At 59.8% G+C, this 23,468-nt stretch overlaps 1 protein-coding gene across 1 annotated transcript; it reads right to left on the minus strand.

Moving 5' to 3' along the window:
* Positions 1 to 1,075: 1,075 nt before the first annotated feature.
* CTSD (cathepsin D) lies at positions 1,076 to 12,433 on the minus strand. Its single transcript, XM_016920115.4, has 9 exons — positions 12,175 to 12,433; positions 9,681 to 9,840; positions 7,874 to 7,997; positions 7,327 to 7,445; positions 5,689 to 5,921; positions 3,268 to 3,390; positions 2,350 to 2,494; positions 2,159 to 2,257; positions 1,076 to 1,992 (listed from the first exon to the last, which is right to left on the minus strand). The coding sequence occupies exons 1-9, from the start codon at positions 12,240 to 12,242 to the stop codon at positions 1,825 to 1,827; spliced, it is 1,239 nt and encodes a 412-aa protein (XP_016775604.3). The 5' UTR covers positions 12,243 to 12,433; the 3' UTR covers positions 1,076 to 1,824.
* Between the last annotated feature and the right edge of the window lie 11,035 nt (positions 12,434 to 23,468).

A 23,468-nucleotide genomic window follows, 5' to 3' on the forward strand; every position in this document is an offset into this window, starting at 1 on the left:
TCTGCCCTCCCGGGCCTCAGTGCACAAAGCATCTGATGACAGGACATTTGTCTCCCCAGAAGCCCTGCCAGGCCCTGCAGAGTTCTGCCCAGCTCTGCTCAGATTTCAGGCATGCCAAACGCCAGGCATGTGTTTCCAAGCCTCCGTGCCACCCTGGGTAAATGTTCTTGCTCCAGGTGTCTGCCGTAGCATGGCTCTGGGGTGAAAGCCCTGCAGCCCCTCGGGAGGAAGGCCAAGGCAGCCACCACCCTCAGGCAGAGGCATCAAGATAATGGCAAATGTCACATCTGCCTCATCTTCTAACTTGTTGGGGTGGGGCTCGAGGGGGCTCTAAGTGACTCCAGAGCTACTGATCCCAAAAGGAACTCTGCTCCCACCACCACATGCCCACAAACTCCTACTTACCTATTAGAACCCCAGGGGCTGCTACCACTGCATCCGGGCACACGCTCCCAACCCCTTCCCTCCCAGCGGAACAAGCGCACCGCGTTATCAGCCCGGGCATCCGTGACTGTGGCAGCTGTGGCTGGAGGGGACTTCTGAGTCCGGTCCCTGCAACCAGGGACCCTGGGCAGGCTTGCTTGGTGCCAGCTCAGCTCACTGCACACAAAACCGCTTCTAGGGCCTGGGAGGCAAGAAGGCCCAGCTAGGCCAGCCCCCCACGCCACCTGGGGCCATTTATTTCCCGGGACAAGAGGGCTGAGGAGGGTGACTGGTAGGCCTGCTCTGAGGGTCCCCGAGAGCAGAAATAGCCTCTGTTCGAGTGCCGTGGCCGCCTGGCTGGGCCACCTCCCTGAAATCACTCCTCAAGGCTGGCACTCACACTAGACACCCTGAAACCCCAGCCAAGGCCACATCCTGCCGGCTACTGCTCCAGACCTGGGAACAAGTCAGTCCCCGCTGGCCGACCAGGCTGGAGCCTATGGGCTGGGCAGGGGGCCATAGGCCCGGGGCACCCCAAATGCTTGTCCCGGTGCTGCCGAGTCAGCTGCCTTGCCGGCTTCGCACTACCCACCCCCCCTCCCCATCCCAAGTTGGAGCCACCCCTGACCAGGCACAAGAGCACACCAGCACAGAGGGGAGGCCGGAGGCCAACAACTGTATTTCCATGTCAGCTGGGGCTCTCAGCCGCCCAAGGGGAGGACAACAGAGGTCAGCTGCAGAGGAAGGCTGGCACCAGCCCCCAATCCCAACCCCACCTCCAGGCCAATACATGCCCCTGGGACGGGCTCAGTCCCAGCACCACCCTGCAGGCTCCAACAAGGTGGGTTTTGTCCCCTCTCACTCCTTCCAGCTCATCCTCAGGCCTCTAGTGGCCTCATCCTCAATGGGCCCGGGACACTGGACAGGTAGGGGTGGCAGAGCCCAGCTGGGCCCAAGCTGGGCAGAGGGGCCCTCAGGCAGGGCAGGTTTCCAAGGGAGGGCCCGGGAGGACGGCCTGGTGTGGGGTAGGGGCTCAGCCCAGCGGGCGCTGGTAGGGCTGGGGAGGGGACTCCCTGGAGATGAAGGGAGCCCCAGGATACACAAGCTCGGCTGCCAAGCTTGGGTGGGGTCTTCCAATGCATGAAACAGATCTGTGCTCTGGATCAGCTCTACCCCCACCAAACAGATGGACAGACAGACAGGCAGGCAGCATTTCTGAACCCAGGGAGGGGAAAACCACAGAACAAAACAGCAAGTCGGGCTTGGGCCGCCGGCTTCCAGGGCGCCCAGGACAGTGGGCGGGCGAGTGTGTGGGTGTGTGTGGGAGGGGCCGCCGGGCCAGGGGCCTCCTGCTCTGGGACTCTCCTCTGTTTCTGTGCTGGCGCGCGGACGGCTTGGGAACTAGAGGCGGGCAGCCTCGGCGAAGCCCACCCTGTTGTTGTCACGGTCAAACACAGTGTAGTAGCGGCCGATGAAGACGTCGCCCAGGATCCAGAGTGGCCCGCTGGGTGGCGGGATGTCCATGCCCATGAAGCCGCTCAGGCAGAGGGTCTTCCCAGCCTGCGACACCTGGGACGGACCTGGTGGTCAGTACCCAGGCCTGGCACCACCCGCCCCCCCACCTGTTGCCCGCTCACCTGGAACGTGCGCCCCCTCACCGCCCGCTCACCTGGGGCATGTGGCCCCCCACCGTGCCCGCTCACCTGGGGCGTGTGGCACCCCATTGCCCGCTCACCTTGAGCGTGTAGTCCTCTGGGGACAGCTTGTAGCCTTTGCCTCCTAGCTTCAGTGTGATCGCGGGCAGGGTGGACACCTTCTCACAGGGGATCATGTACTAAGAGGGGTCACAGCAGTGTCAGGGTGGTAGTGGTGGCCTTGGGGCTCCCCCTGCCAGCCCCAGCCCCAGCCCCAGCCCCCGGCGCTCACCTCGCCCTGAATCAGCGGCACGGCCCCGATGGCCTTCTGCAGCTCGCGCACCTCATCCACGGGGCCCACCATGAGGGAAGTGCCTGTGTCCACAATGGCCTCACAGCCCTCCTTGCACAGAGTCAGCCCGCTGGCCACCTCCACCCTGCGGGGAGTCAGGGCGTGAGGCCCCTGCCGGGACTGGAGTGTGCCCTGGGGGCCCAGTGCCCCTCCCTGGGAGCCCCTCCCCTGGCTGGGCTGCACTCTCCTCCCCTCAGGGCTCCTGGAAGCACAGCCGGCTGTAAGCCCTCCAGGGAAGAGGGTGGGAGAGGAGACACAGAGTGGTGGTAGAGGGGGTGGGAGACCCTCAGGTGGTGGTGAGGGGCATGGGGGGATGGAGGGGATGGAGGGGCATAGAGGGATGGAGGGATGGAGGGGATGGATGGAGGGGATGAAGGGATGAAGGGATGGAGGGATGGAGGGATGGAGGGATGGAGGGGCATGAAGGGATGGAGGGATAGACAGATGGAGGGGATGGAGGGTCATGGAGAGTCACAGAGGGGATGTGGGGATGGAGGGATGGAGGGGATGGAGGGATGGAGGAGATGGAGGGTCATGAAGAGTCACAGAGGGATGAGGGGATGGAGGGGATGGAGGGCATGGAGGGATGGACAGAAGGGATGGTGGGTCATGGAGAGTCACAGAGGCATGGAGGAAATGGAGGGATGGAGGGATAGAGGGAATAGAGGGGATGGAGGCGATGGGGGGCATGGAGGGGCAAGGAGGGGCATGGAGGGCTGGTCTGACCCCATCTCTTTCTTGCCCAGCTCCACTACTCCCCACATGCAACCCCCACCTGCAGAACCGGGGTCCTCCAGGGTCTCCGCACGCCGCCCCCGCCCACAGAACCCAGGGGAGCCGACTGCAGCCACTACTCACTGGTCCAGGTGGACCTGCCAGTAGGCCTTGCGGGTGACATTCAGGTAGGACAGAGAACCCTTGTAATACTTGGAGTCTGTGCCACCCAGCATCAGCTCACCCCCAGGCTGCGCATCTGGGTCCCTAGGAGGAAAAGGGAGGAGTCAGCTGCCATGCCACCCCCCAAGCACAAGAGTGCCAGGTCAGGAGTAAGAGGGTGAATGTGGCAATCAGGGAGAGCTTCCTGAAGGAGGGGCCTTTCTGAAACTGCAGGGACGGAAAGGCCCAGAAGGCAGGAGGAGGGACAGACTCCCTTCTTCCCGGGGTAGGGCTGCTCTGCGTGGCCCAGCCTGGCCCAGAAGAGGTTTTTCTCAACCCTCAGGTTCCCCTGGTCTGCTCAGGAGCCAAGGTTCAGCCAGACACCAGGGTCACGGCTGGGGGCAGACAAGGAAGTGAGCGCCAGGAGCTCCACTGGGGAGGACCCTGTCTGTCTGTCTGGAAGAAAAAACCAAAGAAGGCTTCCAGGAGGGAGTGATGGCACGATCTGGGAAGTTGGGATGGCTGGTTCTGGCCACAGGGCCTCTGCACTGGCTGCTCCTGGGAACACCCTCCACCTGCATCCCCGAGCCACGTCCGCTCATCTCCCCCTCATCCAGACCACCGACGGCCAGCCAAGGTGCTCCTGGGCAGGAGCGCACTGCACTTCCTAGGACCTGCAACCCATGTCGCCCGGGTTTGTTTCTAAACATTGCTCAAGTACAGCTTTCAACGCAGCAAATCCTGCCGGTCCCGGTAGAGAAGCTCTCTGTGTCTGGGGCGGTTCTGCCATCCCGCCAGGGCCTCTGCAGCTAAGCTGGCCACCATCCCACTGCCTGTCACTCGAGGCAGCGCCAGGCCTGACCCAGTCCTCCCAACACCGCTCGGGGCCTCCGCCCTCCTCCAGCCTCCTCCACCTTTGCCTCTTGTCAACACCTCTGCAATCCCAAGTGTAGAAACCTGATCAGCGCCTCCCACTCCTCCTCTCCTCACCAAACATGCTTTCAGAAGCCCTCAGACCCTCCCTCCTGCCTGGCTCCACTTCCTGCCCAAGCTGCTGCCTTGAGACTACACCTGGGCACTCACAACCATGTGCACCTCCCCCACCTGGGCACTCACTCTGTGTGCCCCTCCTTCCACCTGGCACTCATGCCTGTGTATGCCTCCCCCGACCTGGGTACTCATACCGTGTGCCTGCCCCTGACCCACACGGGCACTCACATTGTGTGCCCCTCCCCCACGTGGGCATTCATGCCTGTGTCCCCCTCCCTGACCTGGGTACTCAGGCTGTGTGCCCCCTCCCCATGTGGGCACTCATGCCTGCATGCCCTCTTGCCCTCAGGGGACCCCTTTTCACCTGGCTGCCTCCCCTGTGCCCCAAGGCTCCTGGGGAAATGGCCCAGCTGGTTCACCTGTGTCCTGGCCTCTAGTGAGCAGCTTAGCCCTGGGTGTTGCTAAGGAGTATTCACTGCCCAGGCAAGGGGCAGAGCAAAGAGGCCCAGCCAGCCCTACAGCCGGAATTCTGCCGGAAGCGATCCAAGGTCAGGGGTCAGGCCCAGAGACTCCAAGTGCCAAGTCAGCCACGTGAGGTAAAGCTGCCCCTGTCAGCCCTGGAGAGTGTGGGGCAGTGACCAGGCGCAGCTCAGGGCAGGAGGCCGCCGGCTGACACGCTGCCCACCCCCAAAACAAAAGCCCCCAACCCCCAGTCACCCCTCTTACATGGAACCCTCCACTCAGGTCTGCCCCGAGAAGAGGAAACTAACTGAGTCCGACGTCCCCTTCCCAAGGTCACCTGACCATGGGTCACCCATGCTGGAGCAGCGGCTGCAGGTGGGGGCCCTGGGGGAGAACCTTTTTCCCAGAAGGAAGGGCCCCCTATGTTCCTCCTCGAGGGCAGCCGGCACCTGCTGAGGACGCCCACAGAGCTGCTCGCAGCGTGGTGCCGAGGACCCATACGCACCCAAGGTCACCTCCCCGGGGATCCCCGGTCCCCTGGGCACCATGCCCCTCTCCACCATCAGCAACCCCGGGACCAGGACCACATGTGCCCATCACCAGGTCCGGGGACCGACGGGCCGACTGAACCAAGAGGAACTGCCACGACCCCTGACCTGGGTCCATTCTCATAGGAGGGAGGCCCAGCTGCCAAGGTCCCAGGACCCACAGCCTGGCCCGAGCCCCTCCCACTGGGAGACCCCGGCCAAACAGCTTTCTCTGTGATGCCACTTACTCCTCTGCAGAAGGGCGGCCAACCCCCGCCTCCCGGATGACCTGAGGTCAGAGGTCAGGAGCTCTGGCACAGCAGCAGGGAGGGGGCAGCACTGAGAGGGGGTGCCTAGAAGGCTCCCCGTCCAGCCCCGCCCTGCCTCCCAGCAACGCTGAGCGAGAGGGAACCCACGCGCCCACCTGCTCAGGTAGAAGGAGAAGATGTTCTGGTCCACCAGCTTCTGCTGCATCAGGTTGTCGAAGACGGGCAGCACGTTGTTGACGGAGATGCGGGGGTAGGCCATGCCCAGGATGCCGTCAAACTTGGCTGCGATGAAGGTGATCCCTGGCTGCTTGGTGGCCTCCCCGAAGACCTGCCTCTCCACTTTGACACCGCCCGGGGCAGAGGCTGACGACGCTGACTGGCAGGGCACCTGCAGGCCAGGGCAGAGTCAGTGGGCAGCAGACAGGCTGAGCCCTACACCCCTCCCTGAGCATGAGGCTACAAAACCCAGCTCAATGGATGCCCATCTCACACATGATGGGGCCCAGAGGGCCCAGAAGAAAGGGCTGGAAACCCTGAGCTGAACACCACTGGGGATGGGGACACGGGGTATGGCGGGGCCCTCTTCGTGGAAGTCATCAGGGCTCGGTTTACACGAGATGGGAACCAGGCAGGAGCACAGACGGGCAGGCCCCTTGCTCCGCTCCCTGCTCCGACCTCTTGTTCCCACCACCAATGACAGGCAGGTCCTGCTCCTGCCCTCAGCGCTGGGAACAAGACACAGCCTGGGCCAGGAGCCCGAGAGATGGGGAACCTGCCTACCCCATCCCAAGCTCACAGCCATACTGCCCCCTTCCCCTTCTCTGCCTGTCCCCTCCCCCAGCCCTGGATGAGGCTGCAGAGAGAGAACACGGCCAGAGCAGGATGTGGGAAGGGAACGACAGCTTGAGGCTGACACGGGGCGGAGGGGGCAGAAGAGGGCGGAAGAGGGCAGATGGGGCAATTTCCTGTTCAGGCTGAGCAGGGTCCAGACAGGAGGGCTCTGAGGAGCCCCCAGTACACACTGGACTCCAGCCCAGCAGGGACTGTTAGGAGCAGCTTCAGCTGGAGGAAGGGGCCCTCTTCCCGGGTCCCTGGGCCTGCAGGGGGGCTCTGTTGCCCTCCTGGCCCGCTCCAGAGCTGGAGGCTGTCACCGTCCCATAACTCCTGAACCCCTTGTGGCCTGGCCCACCCCCAGCAGACAGCTCCGAGGTGAGAACTCACTGAGGCCCAGGCAGGGTGACAAGGGCCAGCTCACCCTCTCCTAGGGCAGGGAGTTGCTCTGCACAGGGCCCTGAGGATGGTGGATGCAGGCGGGGCCCCCAACAGCCACTGCTGCTCCCCCTCCCTCGCCCTCCCAGGCTCCTGCCGGTGACTCTCCACCAGCAGCCCCCACAGTGGGTTCCTGGTACATCCAACCCCAAGCTTCCCCAAGCCCTCGGCCTGCTGCAGGGACCCTGTGCAGCCCCAGGTCCAGCCCTCAACACCTGCTGACACCTCAAACCCAATGTGCCAAAAAGGGCCCGACCGATCTGCCCTGTCCTCCCTCCCACTCACTGTGGCCTGACTCCGGGCACCCCTGCCCCTGTACCCCCTGGGTTTGAGGCTGTCCCTCCAGCCTGCACACAACCAGGCCCATTCCCAGACCCCTCCTCACCCTGCTGACTGCCCCGGCCACCTGAGGGCTGGGGTTGGGCTGGGATCACGGAGCCCTCCCTTTCAACCACATACCCACGGTGGGTGAACCCCACACCCTGGCACCCTCGAGTCCTGGGAAAGGCCCCAGAGGGACTCACCGACACGGTATCCTGGCTCAGGTACCCGGAGAGGCTGCCCGAGCCATAGTGGATGTCAAACGAGGTACCATTCTTCACGTAGGTGCTGGACTTGTCGCTGTTGTACTTGTGGTGGATCCCTGCCCCGGGCGACAAGGGGGCCCGCCGGTCATCCCGCAGCCCACGCCGTGGCCTTGGCCCTCCCATCCCCCTACAATCTACCATGGAGCCCGCACCCCCCAAGATGCCTCCCCAGGGTGGGATTTGGAGGGGATCTGAGGCCCACCATCATGCCAGAGCCCCGGGACTGTGGGCTGTGACCCCGGGCCTCCCTCCCAGCCACAGCCGGCTCCCTCTGTGGCCACCCCAGCCCCAGCGCTGCTGAGAGCAAGACCACAGCTGGTGGTTCACCCAGAAAGTCAGTGGCTGGAGCAGGGTGGAGGGCTGGCCTGGCTCACGGGGCCAAGAGGCAGGAGAATTGCGTTGCCCAAGTGATTCCTGAGGCAGCCCTGCAGCGACATCCCGGAAGGGCAGGACCTGGGAGATGGGGCTGGGGTGCGTGACTCACAGCAAGCGATGTCCAGCAGTTTGCAGTGGATGGAGGGGACCCACAGGTTGGAGGAGCCCGTGTCGAAGACGACTGTGAAGCACTGGGGGGGCGTCCCGATGCCAATCTCCCCGTAGTACTGGGCCTGGCAGGGGACAGGGTCCGCAAGAGATGGGAGAGGGGGCCCCATCTCCCCACTGGGCCTCAGAAGGCCCGGTTGTCCCCAGAGCCAAGCCCTGAAGGCCCATACTGGAGGGAGGGGCATCACGGGGCCCACAGCTGCCAACAGCCACCCACTCCCACCTGCTCAGCCTGCAGGGAAGATGGGCCAGGTCCCCAGCCCTCGGTCCTAATGCCCACGGGTACTTGGGGTCTCTAGACCCCTGGCTTCTGTCACCTACCCCTGCTCAATACATGGTGAGGCTGAGGACTTCCCCACGGAAAAGACAAGGCCAGAGGTCAAGCCAGGGTGGGGACAGATGTGGCCCTCAGCCTGAGCCCCAGGTGCAGAAAAGCCCGGCCTGGAAGACTCCCCTGGTGGCCCGCAGTCCAAGGTCTGAGAAAGGAAGTGACTTCCTCCCCAGGTTGGGGCCGTGTCAGGGTCTGATTCTGGGTGTCTCAGTGCCTGCCCTGCCCTCCAGGGTGAACCCCAAGCCTGGAGGGCTTCCAGGCAGAGGGGTTCAGCTGGTCAAGGGGAGAAGGTAAGCCTTACAGTCACTGCCTGCCCAGCAACCCTGCCTTAATGGCCCAGGGCCTCAGGTTCCCCATGTGTACACAGGGATAGCAGGGGCAGGTGGGGGTGCTGACTCAGGGATCAGGCAAGTACAAGGGGTCCCATGCCGCTGAGCCTCTCAGGAGGCAGAGAGTAAGAGGGTCCTGGAGTTTGGGGTCGCCTGGGCGCCCGCTTCCCCCAGGATTGGAGCCTGGGCCACCGTCAGCCACCAGATCCCTGGCACCAGCCCAGCCCAATGTTTCTCCGACCGCCTGGCTTCACGGAGCAGCAGCAGCTGCTGACTCATGGCCCCACAGAAGTGACCACTGGCAGGGGGACACTCAGCAAATTTCCATGTGTGCGTGTGCATGTGTGTGCACGTGTGTGCATGCATCTGCTTGCTCGCGCGCTAGGGCAATCAGGAACTGGCCAGTCGGGACCAGGCACACGACGCCTGGTTCCCCCCAGGGCCCCCCTGGCCCAGTCACATGCCTGTGAGTCTTGGGCTTCCTGTCACAGCCAGGACTCGGGCCAAGCAGGACAGAGGGCAAGGCTCCCCCACAGTGGGCCAGAGCCCCGAGGCTGGACAGCAGGCCCTGGCCTCGAACTGACCCCATAGAGCTGGGACCAGGCTGACCAAGCCCCAGCTTGCTAGGTGGCTTCCAGAGTGCTCCACCTTGGATCCTGCTTCCCCCTGAAGGAGTAGTGAGCACAGGAGGGGCTGCTGCGAGAGGAAGAAGATGGGGAGGGGCTGGGGAGGCCACGAGTCACCACAGGCCTCCCAGCAGGACAGCAGTGAAAGGCTCCAGGTCAGCCGGCCACACTCAGGCAGGCCCAAGGACCGCCCCCTCAGGCGAGCTAGCACCAAGGCCCGAGGCCACTCCCAGTCACCCTCCCAGGCCTGAGCAGGACCAAGACCCTGCAACGACAGGGACCAGTGGCAGGAGGTTCCAGGATGGGGAAGAAAGGAGTGTGGCTGAGCCTGGACGCCACCCTGGCCAGGTGAGCCACTCAAACTGCGCTGCTGAGAACAGGAGGTGGGAATGTTCCCCACACTCCCATGGAGCTCTCCTGACAGTGGGTCCGCTTGCAGCAGGGCTAAGACCTCATACTCACGTCCATGTAGTTCTTGAGCACCTCGGGAATGGGCCCCGCGGTCACGGATGGCACCGCCTGGGAGTACTTTGAGACGGGGCCTTTGGCAATCAGGTCCTCCACAGAGCCCCCAACCTCCGACATGGTCCGGCGGATGGACGTGAACTTGTGCAGCGGGATCCTGTCAACCACGGGTCGGGGCATATCAGGGAGGCCCTCCCGCCTGCCGGCCAAGGCCGCCAACACTGCACATCCACCTGGAGGCCCCTGGGGAATCTCAGAGTCGCCACAGCCAAAACCAAACTCCTGCCTGTCACCTGGAAACTGCTGGCCCAGCTCCCCCAAGTCAGTGAATGGCAACCCACTGCCCCCCACCAGGTTGCACAGGCCACAGTCCTAAGAAGTGGTCACCCGCCACCCACCTCAGCCCCACACACCCAACCTGGGGGCCAGTGTGCCCACCCCTCCTCTCCTCAGCCATTCTGGAGGCTCCAAAGCCCCCAGGGGTCTCCCGTCCTCCCTCTGCACCTGCGCTGGTCTCTTCCAGGATGGTGGCCAGCATGGCTGCTCAGGGTGCTGGCGGGTACCTGTCACTCCTGCCCAAAGTGCTCTGAGGCAGCCCACTGTACCCAGCCCCCATCACACCTGCTCTCCACCCACAGACACCTGCACGAAGGTGGCCCCACCTCCAGGCTGGCACTGGCAGCTCTGCCTGGCCTCCTGGGTGGCCTCCTCTGGCCATCAGATGGGCCCTCCACACCACCTCCAGAAGCCCTCCTTGACTACCTGTCCTCCTGTGGCTGCCCAGTGCCCTCATCCCACATCTGTTTCTGGGCATCCGCACCTCTCCTCACTCCATGCGGCTCCATGAGGTCCAGGACTGCACCTGGGGCCTTAGAGGCTTCTGTGCTGCCCCCCCCACCGCCCTGCCTCCCCCGACAGCTGCACTCAGGGTACCCCTCCAGAGTCCTGTCACCCAGCACACCGCCAGCCAGGGTGCAGGAGGGAGCTCCAGACTGAGATCAGGGGTCCTGAGTTCTAAACCCAGGAAGCGAGTAACAGAGAGAGGGGTCCCTGCCCCTCCCCCAGGGCCACTGGCCTTCCCCTTGGTGTGAACCCACTCCTTGTTCCAAGGAAGCTCCCCTGGGCTTTTAATCACTTAAATAAAACCTCTTCCCTGCCCCAGGGACTTGAGAGTACAAGGTCATAGCCGGCTTTTCCTGGCTTGTCAGGGGCGTGGTCCGGGAAGATGAGATTATTGCCTAAGAGCTGGTGGGCTGGAAGAGCTCCAGGTTTTGTCCTGGGGGAGGGACACGCCCTCCAGGGACCCAGGAAGCAGGTGTAATAGTATCAGTCGCACAAGAGCTGGAATCAGGTGAGGGCTTGGATTCAGCTACCCTTCCCTCCAAGAAGCCCCAGGATCGTTTCCCCTCTGCTGTGTCTGCCCTCCTTGGAGAGGGGAGGCCTGTGGATAGGCTGGCAAGGTCAAGGCAGGCTCAGGCTTGTGGCTACTCCCCTACAACGACTTTAATTGGGACTACCCGCCCCGGGGCCATTCCCCACAGCCTTTGGTGAGGCTCAGTCCTACCCAGCCCACTGCTCCTGCTGGCCCAGCCAGCTCCAGCCCCTGCAGCCTTCTGACCTCACCCACCTGCCCAAAGGCAGTGGACCCATCGCAGATCCCAGGTCTCCCACAAAGGCCCAGAGCAAGGGTGGGGCAGGTGCCCAATGGGATGGGTCAGCATACCCCTCCTGGGAATGCAGGCTGCCTTGCAAGGGCTGGGGAGGGGGTCAAGGAAGCAGACTGCAGCATGGCCCTCCTCTGCCCAGCTGGTCAGGCATGGCCGGGCCCCATCCCATCCAGGCCCAATCGGTGGCCTCACCTGGCACAGGGGATCGGCCTGAGGAGCGTGTGGGCCTCACTACAGCACAACCCCAGGCCCGGGGTGGGTGAGCCGACCCACTCCCCATGCCTCCTCCTCTCTCAGGGACATGGGAACTCCTAGGGTCTCCCGGGGTCTCCCAGCCCAGGGCCTGTGATAAGAGCCGCTGGAGCAAACTTTTAAAGCCCCCAGTTCACAGGTGGTAAAGGGGTCCTTAAGGAAATGGACTCGCCCAGACTCGGGGGCTCTGAGGCCTGACTTAGGTCTCCAGCAACAAGGGCGCTCAGTACAGACCCCAATTCCACCTGCCCCGAATGAGCACTACCTCCCCTCGCCCCGCCCCGTCTCCAGGGAGGCTGCGGTCAGTCTGCAGTCCTCAAGGTACAACCCAGGGTGGCATGGGGGAGAGGCATCTGGCGCCTCTGCCCCAGGTCCCCTGCACCTCCGGAGCCCGGCGCCCCGTAGGCGGGTGGTCCGTGCAGGAGGCCGCGCAGGGCGGCACAGGTGCATTCCAGCGCGGGGGGCGCAAGGGGCTCGTGGGGGCCACAGGGGAGCGCGAAAGTCACCACAGGCCCCGGGACCTCGGCGCCGCGACCCCGCCCGTCCCTGAGCCCCGGCCCCTGAGGCTTCACCTGACGAGCGCGGAGGCGGGTGCAGCCAGCAGGCAGAGGGCGAGCAGCAGAAGACTGGAGGGCTGCATGGCGGCGGCGGCCGGGTCGGAGAGGGTCGCCGAGGCCGTGCGCTTATAGCCGGGATGACGCCGCAGTTGGGCCGGATCAGCTGACCCGCGTGTTTGCACCCGGACCGGTCACGTGGGCGCGGCCGGCGTGCGCGGGGCGGGGCGGAGCGGGGCCTGGCCTGGGCGGGGCAACCTCGGCGCACGCGCACAGCGCCCGGGCAGGGGGGTGGTGCGCCTGCCGCGCCTACAGTTCCCGCCGCTCGCACCCGCGCCCGCGCCCGCCGGGTCAGCCCGGCTCAGCTTCTGGGGTCTGGAGGATTCCCGTTTCGGCCTGGCCCGGGGTCGTGGGGCGGCCCACCCTGGAGGGCCCCGCGGGGTGACCCCTGTCCCGGCCGCCGCGGCCGTCCCCGCGTCCAGGCCTGCGCGGGGCGCTGCGCCGTGGGCTCCTGCACCTGCTCCTCCCGGCGCCCCCTCGTCCCCCTCCGAGACGCTCCCAGACATCCTCTCTGGAAGCCTCTTGCAAACCAGGGTTAAATTCAAAGTCCCCAGCCCACCGAATGGACCCTCCGCTCCTCTACAGGGCTTCCAGAGAAACCTGGAAAACCAGCTCAGGCCCTGCCGCAAAGGGGGTCGGACCCGCTCCGCCCTCTCCCTCTGGGCGCTGTGCTTAGAGACTCAGGCCTCACCGATGGCTCTGTAGCCTCCAGATCCCAAATTCCAACCTCACACTGGCACAGCCTCACGTGGCAGACAGCAGGCCCGAAGGCAGGCAAAGTATTCCACCCTAAAATACATTCCTTTCCCATGTTTTGATATGGCACTACACAGCTGTCTCGAGGGGGCGAAATTCGCGTTTTCTAGAGAAGCTCCTTCCCTTAGGAGGTCGGGCACCTTTTGTCCACTCACGTCAACTCTTTTTTTTTTTTTTTTTTTTGAGACAGAATCTCGCTCTGTGGCCCAGGCTGGAGTGCAGTGGCATGATCTCGGCTCACTGCAACCTCTACCTCCTGGGTTCAAGCGATTCTCCTGCCTCAGCCTCCTAAGTAGCTGGGATTACAGGCGCGTGCTACCACGCCTGGCTAATATATATATACACACACACGTATGTATATATACACACACACATATATATAGTGTATATATACGCATATATATGTATATATATACACTATATGTGTGTATATACACGTATATGTATACATATACGTGTGTGTATATATACACACGTATATGTATACATATACGTGTGTGTATATATACACACGTATATGTATACATATACGTGTGTGTATATACACACACGTATATGTGTATATATGTTTTGTATTTTTAGTAGAGATGATGTTTCACCATGTTGGCCAGGCTGGTCTCGAACTCCTGACCTCAGGTGATCTGCCTGCCTCAGCCTTCCAAAGTGCTGGGATTACAGGCGTGAGTAATCCCACTTCAACTCTTTAGGCAAAACATAACTCTTTCAACCACTTGCCAATCAGGAAATCTTTGAATCCCCTATGACCTGGAAGCTGCCCCTGCCAACCCTGTTTCTAGGCTGAACCGATGTATATCTTACATATGTTGATTTATGGTTTTGGCCTGTAACATCTGTCTCTGTAAAATCCGTAAAACCAGGCCGGGCATGGTGACTGTTGCCTATAATCCCAGCATACTCGGAGGCCAAGGTGGGAGCATTGCTTGAGCTGAAGAGCTTGAGATCAGCCTGGGCAACATGGCGAGAACCTGTCTCTACAGAAAAAAACTGAAAATTAAAAAAAAAAGTATAAAGCCAAGCTGTTACCCACCCACTTTGCTCACATATCTCAGGACCTGCTGAGGCAGTTTCACAGGTCATAGTCCTCACATTTGCTCAGAATAAATATCTTCAAATATTTTATAGTGTTTGGCTTTTTTTCATCAACACTCCCTATACCCAGGGTACCCAGATGGACCTCACCCTTACTCTCCAAGTGTCCCCTGCCCAAGCGCCCACTCTCCACCTCCTCAGAGCAGCACCTCACTGGGCCCTGCCCTGGCCACTCTGGGCCCTCCTCCCTTAGCCCAGACTTGCCCATCTCCAATGTGGCACCATCCCTGGAACCCCATCTCCAACGTGGCACCGTCCCTGGAACCTCGTCTTCAACGTGGCACTGTCCCTGGAACCCCATCTCTAACGTGGCACCGTCCCTGGAACCCCGTCTTCAACGTGGCACTGTCCCTGGAGGCCTGTCTCCAACGTGGCACCATCCCTCTAGGCCCCGACCTCAAAGGTGAGCAGTGTATCCAGGTCAGAAACTGGGTCTCCTGACACTGAGCCTGCAGAGACCATGGTGACAGTTGCCCCAGGACTTCACCATTCTCGTGTGCCCTGGTCCTGCCTGGCATGGGGGACTGAATTAGGCCTGTTGGAGGGGAGGGCCCGGTCATTCCCCAGATACTCTGGAGCACGCAGCCAGGCGGGAGGTGCGGTCGCTGTAAGTAGGAAAGGGATATTGGGACAAATCATTTAAGACAGGTCCAAGTCACACAGGAAATGGAGCCAGGGGATGTGCTAAACAGCGACCTCCGCAGGAAGGTCCCTCCAAGAAGGTGGCATCTGAGCTTGGACCCAAATGAGGGATGCTTCCCCATGCTCTCACCCAGGGTGCGTTTTCTCCTCCCAGCTCCCTGCGAGGTAGATGGGCCTGACCCCGCTTTACAGAGGCAGTGGGGTTCTGTGGTTCTCGGCGGGCGGGATTGGAATTCCCACCTTTTCTGTAACCAAATATATCAGGACCTTGGCCCTTGCAGAACCTCCCCCAAGCTGGATCTGCCTGATGGCCACAAATGAGTGGCTGCCCCCTCAGCCCCACCTTCCCGCCCATTTAGAGCCCTTCATCTGAGGGGGTTCTAAGCCTGAACACAGAAGCCCGAGCAGACAGACACCCTTGCCCTCAGAATCCGCCCAGCTGCTGGGGGTCCACACCTTGCCCTCAGAATCCGCCCAACTGCTGGGGGTCCACACCTTGCCCTCAGAATCGCCCAGCTGTTGGGGGCCCACGGCCAGCCTGGACCTGGCACCTGGGGTTATCACGTGCTTTCCAGTGGGCTGGGATCTTGGAGATGTCAGCCGACCCCGGGGGACTGGACTCCAGCAAGGGGTGAAAGATGGTCCCAGCTAGTGTCCCCTGAGCCACCCTGCTCGGTCCCCAGGTCCAGTGGTGGATGAAGCATTTGGTGTCCAGGATACTGAGATACGCACCTGTGAGGACGCATGCCCACAGAGTGTGGCTGACACTCCACCCAGAGGTCCCGGTGAGCCGGTGAGGCTGCGAGCCAGTGGGCAGTGCGGATGGCCAGTGGGGCCAGAGGCACAACATGGCAGTGAGCTGTGGGGTGTGTGGGCCGGTGCTAGCCAGGCTAAGAGCCTTGGACCATCCCCTGAGACGACGGGGCACTGTTGAGCAAGGACCCTCTCGGGGCCCCAAGGGTGAAGAGGCCCCACCCCACCGCAGATACCATCTGTTATTCTGTTTATTACAGAGGGGGCATTCTGCCTGGGCCCGCTCAGCTTCCCAGCTCCTGGAGCAGAGCCCGGCACGTGGTAGGTGCCCAGTAATTGTGTGTGGGATGAATGGCTGGGTGTTCAGGGTCCCTGAGGGACTGAACCACCAGGCAGGGTGGGACCCTGCTGGCATATTGGGTGAAGGTCAAGGGAGTGGCTTCTAATCCCCTTGCCTCTGGCTCACCCGGGCAGACCCTCCCAATCTGGGCCTCACCTCTGTCCCTGGAGAGTCGAGGTTGGGCTAACGGTCTCTGGAGCCCTTGCCTGCCCCTGCTAGGAGCTGAGGGTGCAGGAGTGACCCCTGGCCTCCTCGTCTGGCTCAGATTCCCCAGACTCCTGCACCTGCCAGGCCGATTCAGGAGACCCTCTTCCCACCAGGGCTGCCTTCAGGGCTCCTGGGCCAGTGGGCGCCTCAGCGTGTCCAGGCCCCGCCTCTGGCAGAGTGCAGGGGACAGGGCCCTTTTTCACCTTTCACACCCTTGGGCTGACCGCATGCAGGGACATGGGCTCCATCTGTGGGGTGCTCGGCCCACCTGGGGAGAGGAGGCAGGAGGTGGGGGCCAGGCCCAGGCTCCATCTCAGCCTTTGCCATCGCAGCCCATTGAGCTTCCCACCACGGAGGGGCCCCAAGCTTCTCTCTGGGAAGCCAGCCACAGGACGGGGGTCGTGGCTTCTCCGGCTCCCTCCCGGCTGTGTGGAGAGTCAGGGAATCAGAGGATGGCAAAGTGCCCGAGAGGAAAGGGGCAGAGAAGGGAGTCGGACCTGCTGGGTGCCCGCTGCATGCTGACACCTAACAGGGGCAAGCAAGGGCTGGAGGCTGTCAGCTCAACCCTGCCTCTCCATGGGGAGTGCTGAGTCCCAGACTGGAAAGGGTCTGCCTGGATGGGTCAGTCCCTCGGGAGCCTTGAGCGTCTGCTCATTCACTCAACACGTGAGTGTCGGGCACCTACCACGAGTAGACGCTGCTCTAGGAAATCGAGAAAACAATAGAGAAATTCCCACCCAGTGCCGTTCATATATAGACAGGGGTGGGGGTGGGGAGGTGTGTGGAGGGGCAGAGATTAAAATGAAGCTGGGGGGTGGGTGGGACGCCCACGCAGGGCTTGGGGAGTGGAACGTACCAAAGAGGAGGCTGCTGCAGGGCACAGGGAGGGCAGGGGAGGGCCCTGCGGGAAGAGAAGCCTCTTCTAATCGACCTTTTTTTTTGGGATGGAATTTCATTCTGTTGCCCTGGCTGGAGTGCAGTGGCGTGATCTCCACTCACTGCAACCTCTCCCTCCCAGGTTCAATTGGTTTTCCAGCCTCAGCATCCAGAATAGCTGGGATTACAGTTGCCCACCACCACGCCCGGCTAATTTTTGTATTTTTAGTAGAGATGGGGTTTTGCCATGTTGGCCAGGCTGATCTTGAACTCCTGACCTCAGGTGATCTGCCCACCTTGGCCTCCCAAAGTGCTGGGATTACAGGCATGAGCCACCCCGCCAGGCGCTCTAATCAGACTTGAAGGAGGTGATACACCAAAGGCTTGGTCCGGAGCCGCTGACATGAGAACAGGAGAGCAGAGGCCATGAGGCAAAGGGAGCCGGCCTGGAGGTGGGGAGGAGAGGAAGCAGTCCGAGGTCAGAGAGAGGCAGTGAGAAGGGGTGAGACTCTGGATGCACTTTTGAGGTAGGGCCAGAGAATTTCCAGGTGGATTATTCGAAACCACCTTTGCAAAATTATGGCTGAGATAGCGGAAGAGCTCTAACTGAATCAACTGCATCTTGCTTCTAGTCTCAAGCCATCCTTGTTCATTCCTGGGTGTCGGCTGAACTGTCTTTGAGAGGAATTTAGTTTATAGTTTAAACAAAGATGTTAACAGCCCTTTCCCCAAGCAGAACTCCTTCTTGCCTGGGGACTAGATGGCCTTTGTAGGACTAACATTAGCCACACGGTTAGAAATTATGGTTTAGGAGTCATGCAGCTGGAGGCTACAAGATTCTGACCCTCTCTCAACTGCTCCTAAGATCAGCGCCTAAGATATTTTGCAGACTTTGCACTTGACGGATCAGCTGGCACCACCCAGATCAATAAACTGGCTCATCTGATCTTGTGGCCCCCACCCAGGAACTGACTCACCACAAGAAGACAGCTTCAACCCTCTGTGATTTCATCCCTGACCAATCAGCACTCCTGCCTCACTGGCTTCCCCGTACCGCCAAGTTGTCCTTAAAAACTCTGCTCCGCAGCACACCAATGTGGCACATGTATACATATGTAACAAACCTGCACGTTGTGCACCTGTACCCTAGAACTTAAAGTATAATAAAAATAAATAAATAAATAAATAAATAAATAAAAACAACAACAACTCTGCTCCATGAATGCTTGGGGAGACTGATTTGAGTAATAATAACACTCCGCTCTCCTGCACAGCTGGCTCTGCGTGAATTAGTCTATTGCAATTCCCCTGTCTTGATGAATGGGCTCTGTCCAGGCAGCAGGCAAGGTGAACCCCTTGGGCGGTTACAGATTGGACTGACGGTGTGTGATGGAGGGGCCAATACTGACATTCCACGGCCTACCCAAAACCCTAGAAGGATGGCCTTTTATTGGCTGAGATGGGAATAGATGCAGGAGTAAGAGGCTTGGGGAGGAAGGCCAGCAGCTCAGTTTTGGATGCTTCAGATTGAGACAAAGCATGTGCGGCAACCAGGTGATTCTGCTGCATGGCAGCAGTGATTTGAGTTGTGAGTCCAGGGAGAGGTCGGGGCTGAGATGGACATGAGATAGTCATCAGTGCCATGTGTTGTGGTGATAAGATTGGATGGCACCAGGCTGAGTGTAGCTAGAGAATAGAAGAGGTCTAGGGACTGAGCCCAGGGGCCTCCCAACTTTAAGAGGTTAGAGGATTGAGGCTGGGTGCGGTGGCTCACGCCTGTAATCCCAGCACTTTTGGAGGCCAAGGCGGGCAGATCACTTGAGGTCAGGAGTTCGTGCCCAGCCTGGCCAACATGGTGAAACCCTGTCTCTACTAAAAGTACAAAAATTAGCTGGGTGTGGTGGCAGATGCCTGTAATCCCACCTACTCGGGATGCTGAGGCAGGAGAATCGCTTGAGCCTGGGAGGTGGAGGTTGCAGTGAGCTGAGATTGTGCCACTGCACACTGGGCAACAGAGCAAGACTCCGTCTCAAAAAAAAAAAAAGGAAGAAGAAGAAGAGGTTAGAGGATTGAGCAGGCACCAGCAAAGGAGATGAGGAACCATCTGGAGACAGGAGAGGCCAAGAGGGTGGGGCCCGTAGAACCGGCCGAAGAAAGTGGTTCAAGGAGGGAGTGGCTGCTGTGTTGAGTGGCTCTGCTGATGGCCTGTGGAAGATGAGCATTCACCACAACGTTTCACAATTTGACCTTGACAAGACCTGTTTTAGTGATGTGGTGGTGGTGAAGTTTAAGAGAGAATGACTGTCATATTCAATCATCAAGACAGTGTGGTATTGACACAAAGATAGATGGGTGGACAGGAAGGAGTCGTCTCAGGTATACAGTGTCAAGGTGACACGGAAATGCAGTGGAGGAAAGGCTGATCTTTTCAGGCAATGGAATGGAAGGGTCTCGATCCCTCCCTCATACCATACACAACATTCAATTTTAGATCAGTTAGGGATGTGATGTAAATGGTAAATCCTTTAGGGAGGAAAAAGGCAAAGAGGGCCACCTTCATGATCTTGCCAAAGAGAATGGAAAGAAAAGCCACACGCTGGGAGAAAAGATTTGCAAAACACATATTTGATACAAGACTTGTATCCAAAATAGGCAAAGAACTCTCAAAGCTTAACAAAAGAAAATAACCCAATTTAAAAAGTGAGCAAATCGTCTGCTCAGACGCCTCACCAAGGAAAAAATGCAGCTGGCAAATAAGCACAAGAAAAGATGCTCAACATCGTACGGCATTAGGGAATTGCAGGTTAAAACAACAGTGAGACACCACCACATACCTGTAAGAATGGCCAAAATCCAAAACACTGACAACGCCAAATGCCGGGGTGGGTGTGCGGCAACAGGAAGTCTCATGCGTTGCTGGCGGAACTGCAAAACGGTGCAGCCACTTTCGGAGACAGTTTGGCAGTTTGTTACAAGGCTTAATGTACTTTCACCATACCATCCAGCAACTGTCCGCCTCGATATTTACCTCAATAAATGAGTTGAAAACTTATGTTCACACCAACACCTCAATGTTTACAGCAGTTTTATTCACCATCACTAAAAACTGGAAGCAACCAAGATGTCTGCCTAGAGGTGAGTGGACAGACAAACTGTGGTCTATCCAGACATCAGAATATTCTTCAGCACTAGAAGGAAATGAGCAGGCCGGGGATGGGGCTCAAGCAGGCAATCCCAGCACTTTGGAAGGTCGAGGTGGGCAGATTACTTGAGCCCAGGGATTTGACACCAGCCTGGGCAACATGGTGAAACCCCAGCTCTATAAAAAAAATACAAAAATCAGCTCGGCTGCTGGAGGGAGCTTGAAGTCTCAGCTACTGGAGAGGCTGAGGTGGGAGGATTGCTTCATCCTGGGAGGTGGAAGTTGCAATGAGCTGAGATTGCACCACTGAGCTGCAGCCTGGGCAACAGAGAGAGACCCAGTGTTAAAAAAAAAAAAAAAAAAAAAAGCTACAAGCCATGAAAATCCATAGAGGAACGTAAGTGAAAGAAGCCAATCAGTAAAGGCTACATACTGTCTGATTCCATCTCTATGACATTCTAGAAAAGGAAAAACTATGGTGACAGTGAAAGGATCAGTGGTTGCCAGGGTTTGGGGAGGGCAGATGAATAGGTGAAGCACAGAACATTTTTAGGGCAGCAAGACTGCCGTGTATGATACTGTAATGGTAGAACAGGACATTATACATTTGTCAAAACCCATAGGATGTACAACTCAAAGAGCGAACCCTGCTGTAAACTATGAACGTTAGTTAACGGTAATGCATCCTTGCATCAGTGATCATCACTTATAACAAATGTGCTGCACAAATGCAAGATGTTGATCATGGTGGCAGTGTGTGTGTGTGTGTGTGGGTGCGTGTATGTGTATAACTTCTGTTCCTCGGCGGGGGAAGGAAGGGGGCAAGGGGTCCTTCTGCAGCCCTACGGCTTAAGGGACGGCTTGAAGGTCAGATTCCCTGGATGGGGTCAGGCGCTGCGTATGGAGCAGGGAAGTGGTTTCTTCCCCAAGTCCCCCGCCAACCCCAGGAGGTAGGAGAGGGAGCAGCTGAGATGCTGAGTCACCCCTGCTCCAGTCCTGCCCCTCCCTCCTCTTAGGGCTGAGTCACTGCACTCTCAGAGCTGGGGCCACCATGACCCTCAAGAGAAAGGGGGCTGCGGTACCCTGGGGCTCCAGCCACAGGCAGCTTTAGTTCTGCAAGAGCAGTTGAGGAGGCCAGGGAGGGAATTAGCTTTTTGTCAGCTGACTTTGGACAGGACTGGGGCTGGTGGGGGGAAAGGTGGGGGCTGTGAATGGCTGGCACAGTTAGGGCAGGGGGAGGGGCTGCCCAGGCACAGGTGAAGGAGGGGAAGGGATGCTGGGCACAGGTGGTGGAGGGGAAGGGAGTGCCCAGGCACGGGTCGGGGAGGGGAAGGTGGTGCCCAGGCACAGGCGAGGTTTGGGGGAGAGGGTGTCCAGGCACAGGTGGGGGAGGGGGGGGAGGGGAAGGTGGTGCCCAGGCACAGGCGAGGTTTGGGGGAGAGGGTGTCCAGGCACAGGTGGGGGAGGGGGGGGAGGGGGGTGCCCAGGCACAGGTCAGGGAGGGGAAAGGGGTGCTGGGGACAGGTGGGGGAGGAGGGGGGGGGGTGCCCAGGCACAGCTGTCTGGCTTCCCTCCAGGTCCAGGACATGGCATCTCTGGGTGTCCTGCTGGGAAGGGACCCAGCTTGGCTGAAGGTGCACTGTGCCTGTAGCATCCCTCCAGTCCTCCACCCTGAGGTTATCCAGCTCACCCACCCTGGCCGCTGCCCCTGACCTTCAGTCTGGCTCTCTGTGCAAGGAAGAGGAGTGGCATGCAGGGCTCACAGTCGCTGGAGGCCTCTGCTGTATCCTCTTCCAGGAGCCTCAACCTCTACCTGCCTCCAGAAATGAGCACCCCCGAGTCCTGAGCTTACTGTGGGGCCCAGTTCTGCACTGGCTGCCGGGGTGTGCGTTTCTGGTCATCCCCCAGGGCTGGACAGGCCTGGGTGCTGTGGAGGAGAGCCGGATGCCAGTCATCAGTTGGGGGTGAACTGGATGACCTTTTAAGCTAACCTCCTGCTCCCCACCCTCTGCATACACCCTGTTCGGGCACCTGACCTTCCAGGATCACAAATGTGTAATAGGAAAAAACCCAAAAGCTTTAGGGTTCAGCAGTCTCTGAGGGCTGCAGTCTCAGGGCACTGATGAAAAGGAGACCAGGGTCCCAGTGGCCCACAAACCCTCTGGATTAGGGGCTTCAGCTCCAAGGACTGAGCCCTGAGCCATGGCCTTCCTCCATCATGGCTTCCCTGGGAGGGCCTGGCAGGCACATGGAGGCCTCGGGAGACCCCAGGAGCCCACAGGTATGGGTGCACCGTGGCAGGCGGCCACAGAGCCCACTGGGCTCTGCACCTGGAATAACTGAATACGCGGCTCACTGTCCCCCAAGCTTGGTTGGGGACTCTTCCTTCATATTTTAACAAAATCCACAGCACCTCTGGGATGCCGGCGGCTGCTGCACACTGGGGACAAACAAGACAGATGCAGACCTGCCTTCATGGGGCAAATAGGAGCCAAAGCAAGTGCTCAACCAATAAGAGATGTAGTTCCAGACTGTGGTGTGTGCTGAGGGGAACAGCTGGGGCCGGGCTGCCTCAGAGACAGTGAGGAGGTTGGGGTGTCTATAGGGATGACTGAAGGCCTTCCTCAATGACGGACAGGAGCCAGCCTGAGAATGGAATGAGCTGGAGGGACCGAGAGGCCTCCATGGCTAGGAAGGTGGGAAAGGACGTGATGAGGTGAGGTCAAAGGGGTGATGGGGGCCCGCCAGCCAGGGGATGCATCTGGCGCAGGTGTGGCTCAGCCAGGCTGCAGGGAGGCCCAGGGAGGGAGCTTCCCTGCCCTGGCTTACTGGGGAGACAAGCCTGGCACCCAGGAAGGGATGCGAATGTACATGGACTACCCGTGCAAATGCTTATGGTGAAATGTTCTGTGTCAACTTGGCTGGGCCACAGTATCCAGATATTTGCAAACGCTAGTCTAGATGTTTCCGTGAAGGTGTTTTTCAGAGGTGATTCTCATTCCCATTTATATCCGTAGACTTTGAGTAAAGCCGATGATGTGCCAGGGTATGGTGGGCCTCAGCCAATTGGCTGAAGGCCTTAACAGAAAAAAGACTGAGATCCCTGAGGAGGTAGGAATTCTGCCAGCGACAGACTCGGGACTCACATTGCGGCAGCAACTCTTCCCTGGGTCTCCAACCTGCCCTGAGATTTTAGACTTGCTGCCTCCATAATTACACAGGCCAACTTTAAACAATAAATCCCTCTCTCTCCACATATATACCTATCACACCCCATTGGTTCTGTCTCTTTGGAGGACCCTGACCAGTACAGATGGGCTCAGGGAAGGCATCCCCAAGGGGAGGGTCCTGCCCTGCAGGGGTTTGAAAGCCGGGCAGCCATGCCGGACAGGCCCACGGTGCTGGCCTAGCCAGGTGTGTGAAGGG

The sequence above is a fragment of the Pan troglodytes genome, chromosome 9 (genome assembly GCF_028858775.2).
Source record: "Pan troglodytes isolate AG18354 chromosome 9, NHGRI_mPanTro3-v2.0_pri, whole genome shotgun sequence".
Classification (NCBI taxonomy): Eukaryota; Metazoa; Chordata; class Mammalia; order Primates; family Hominidae; genus Pan; species Pan troglodytes.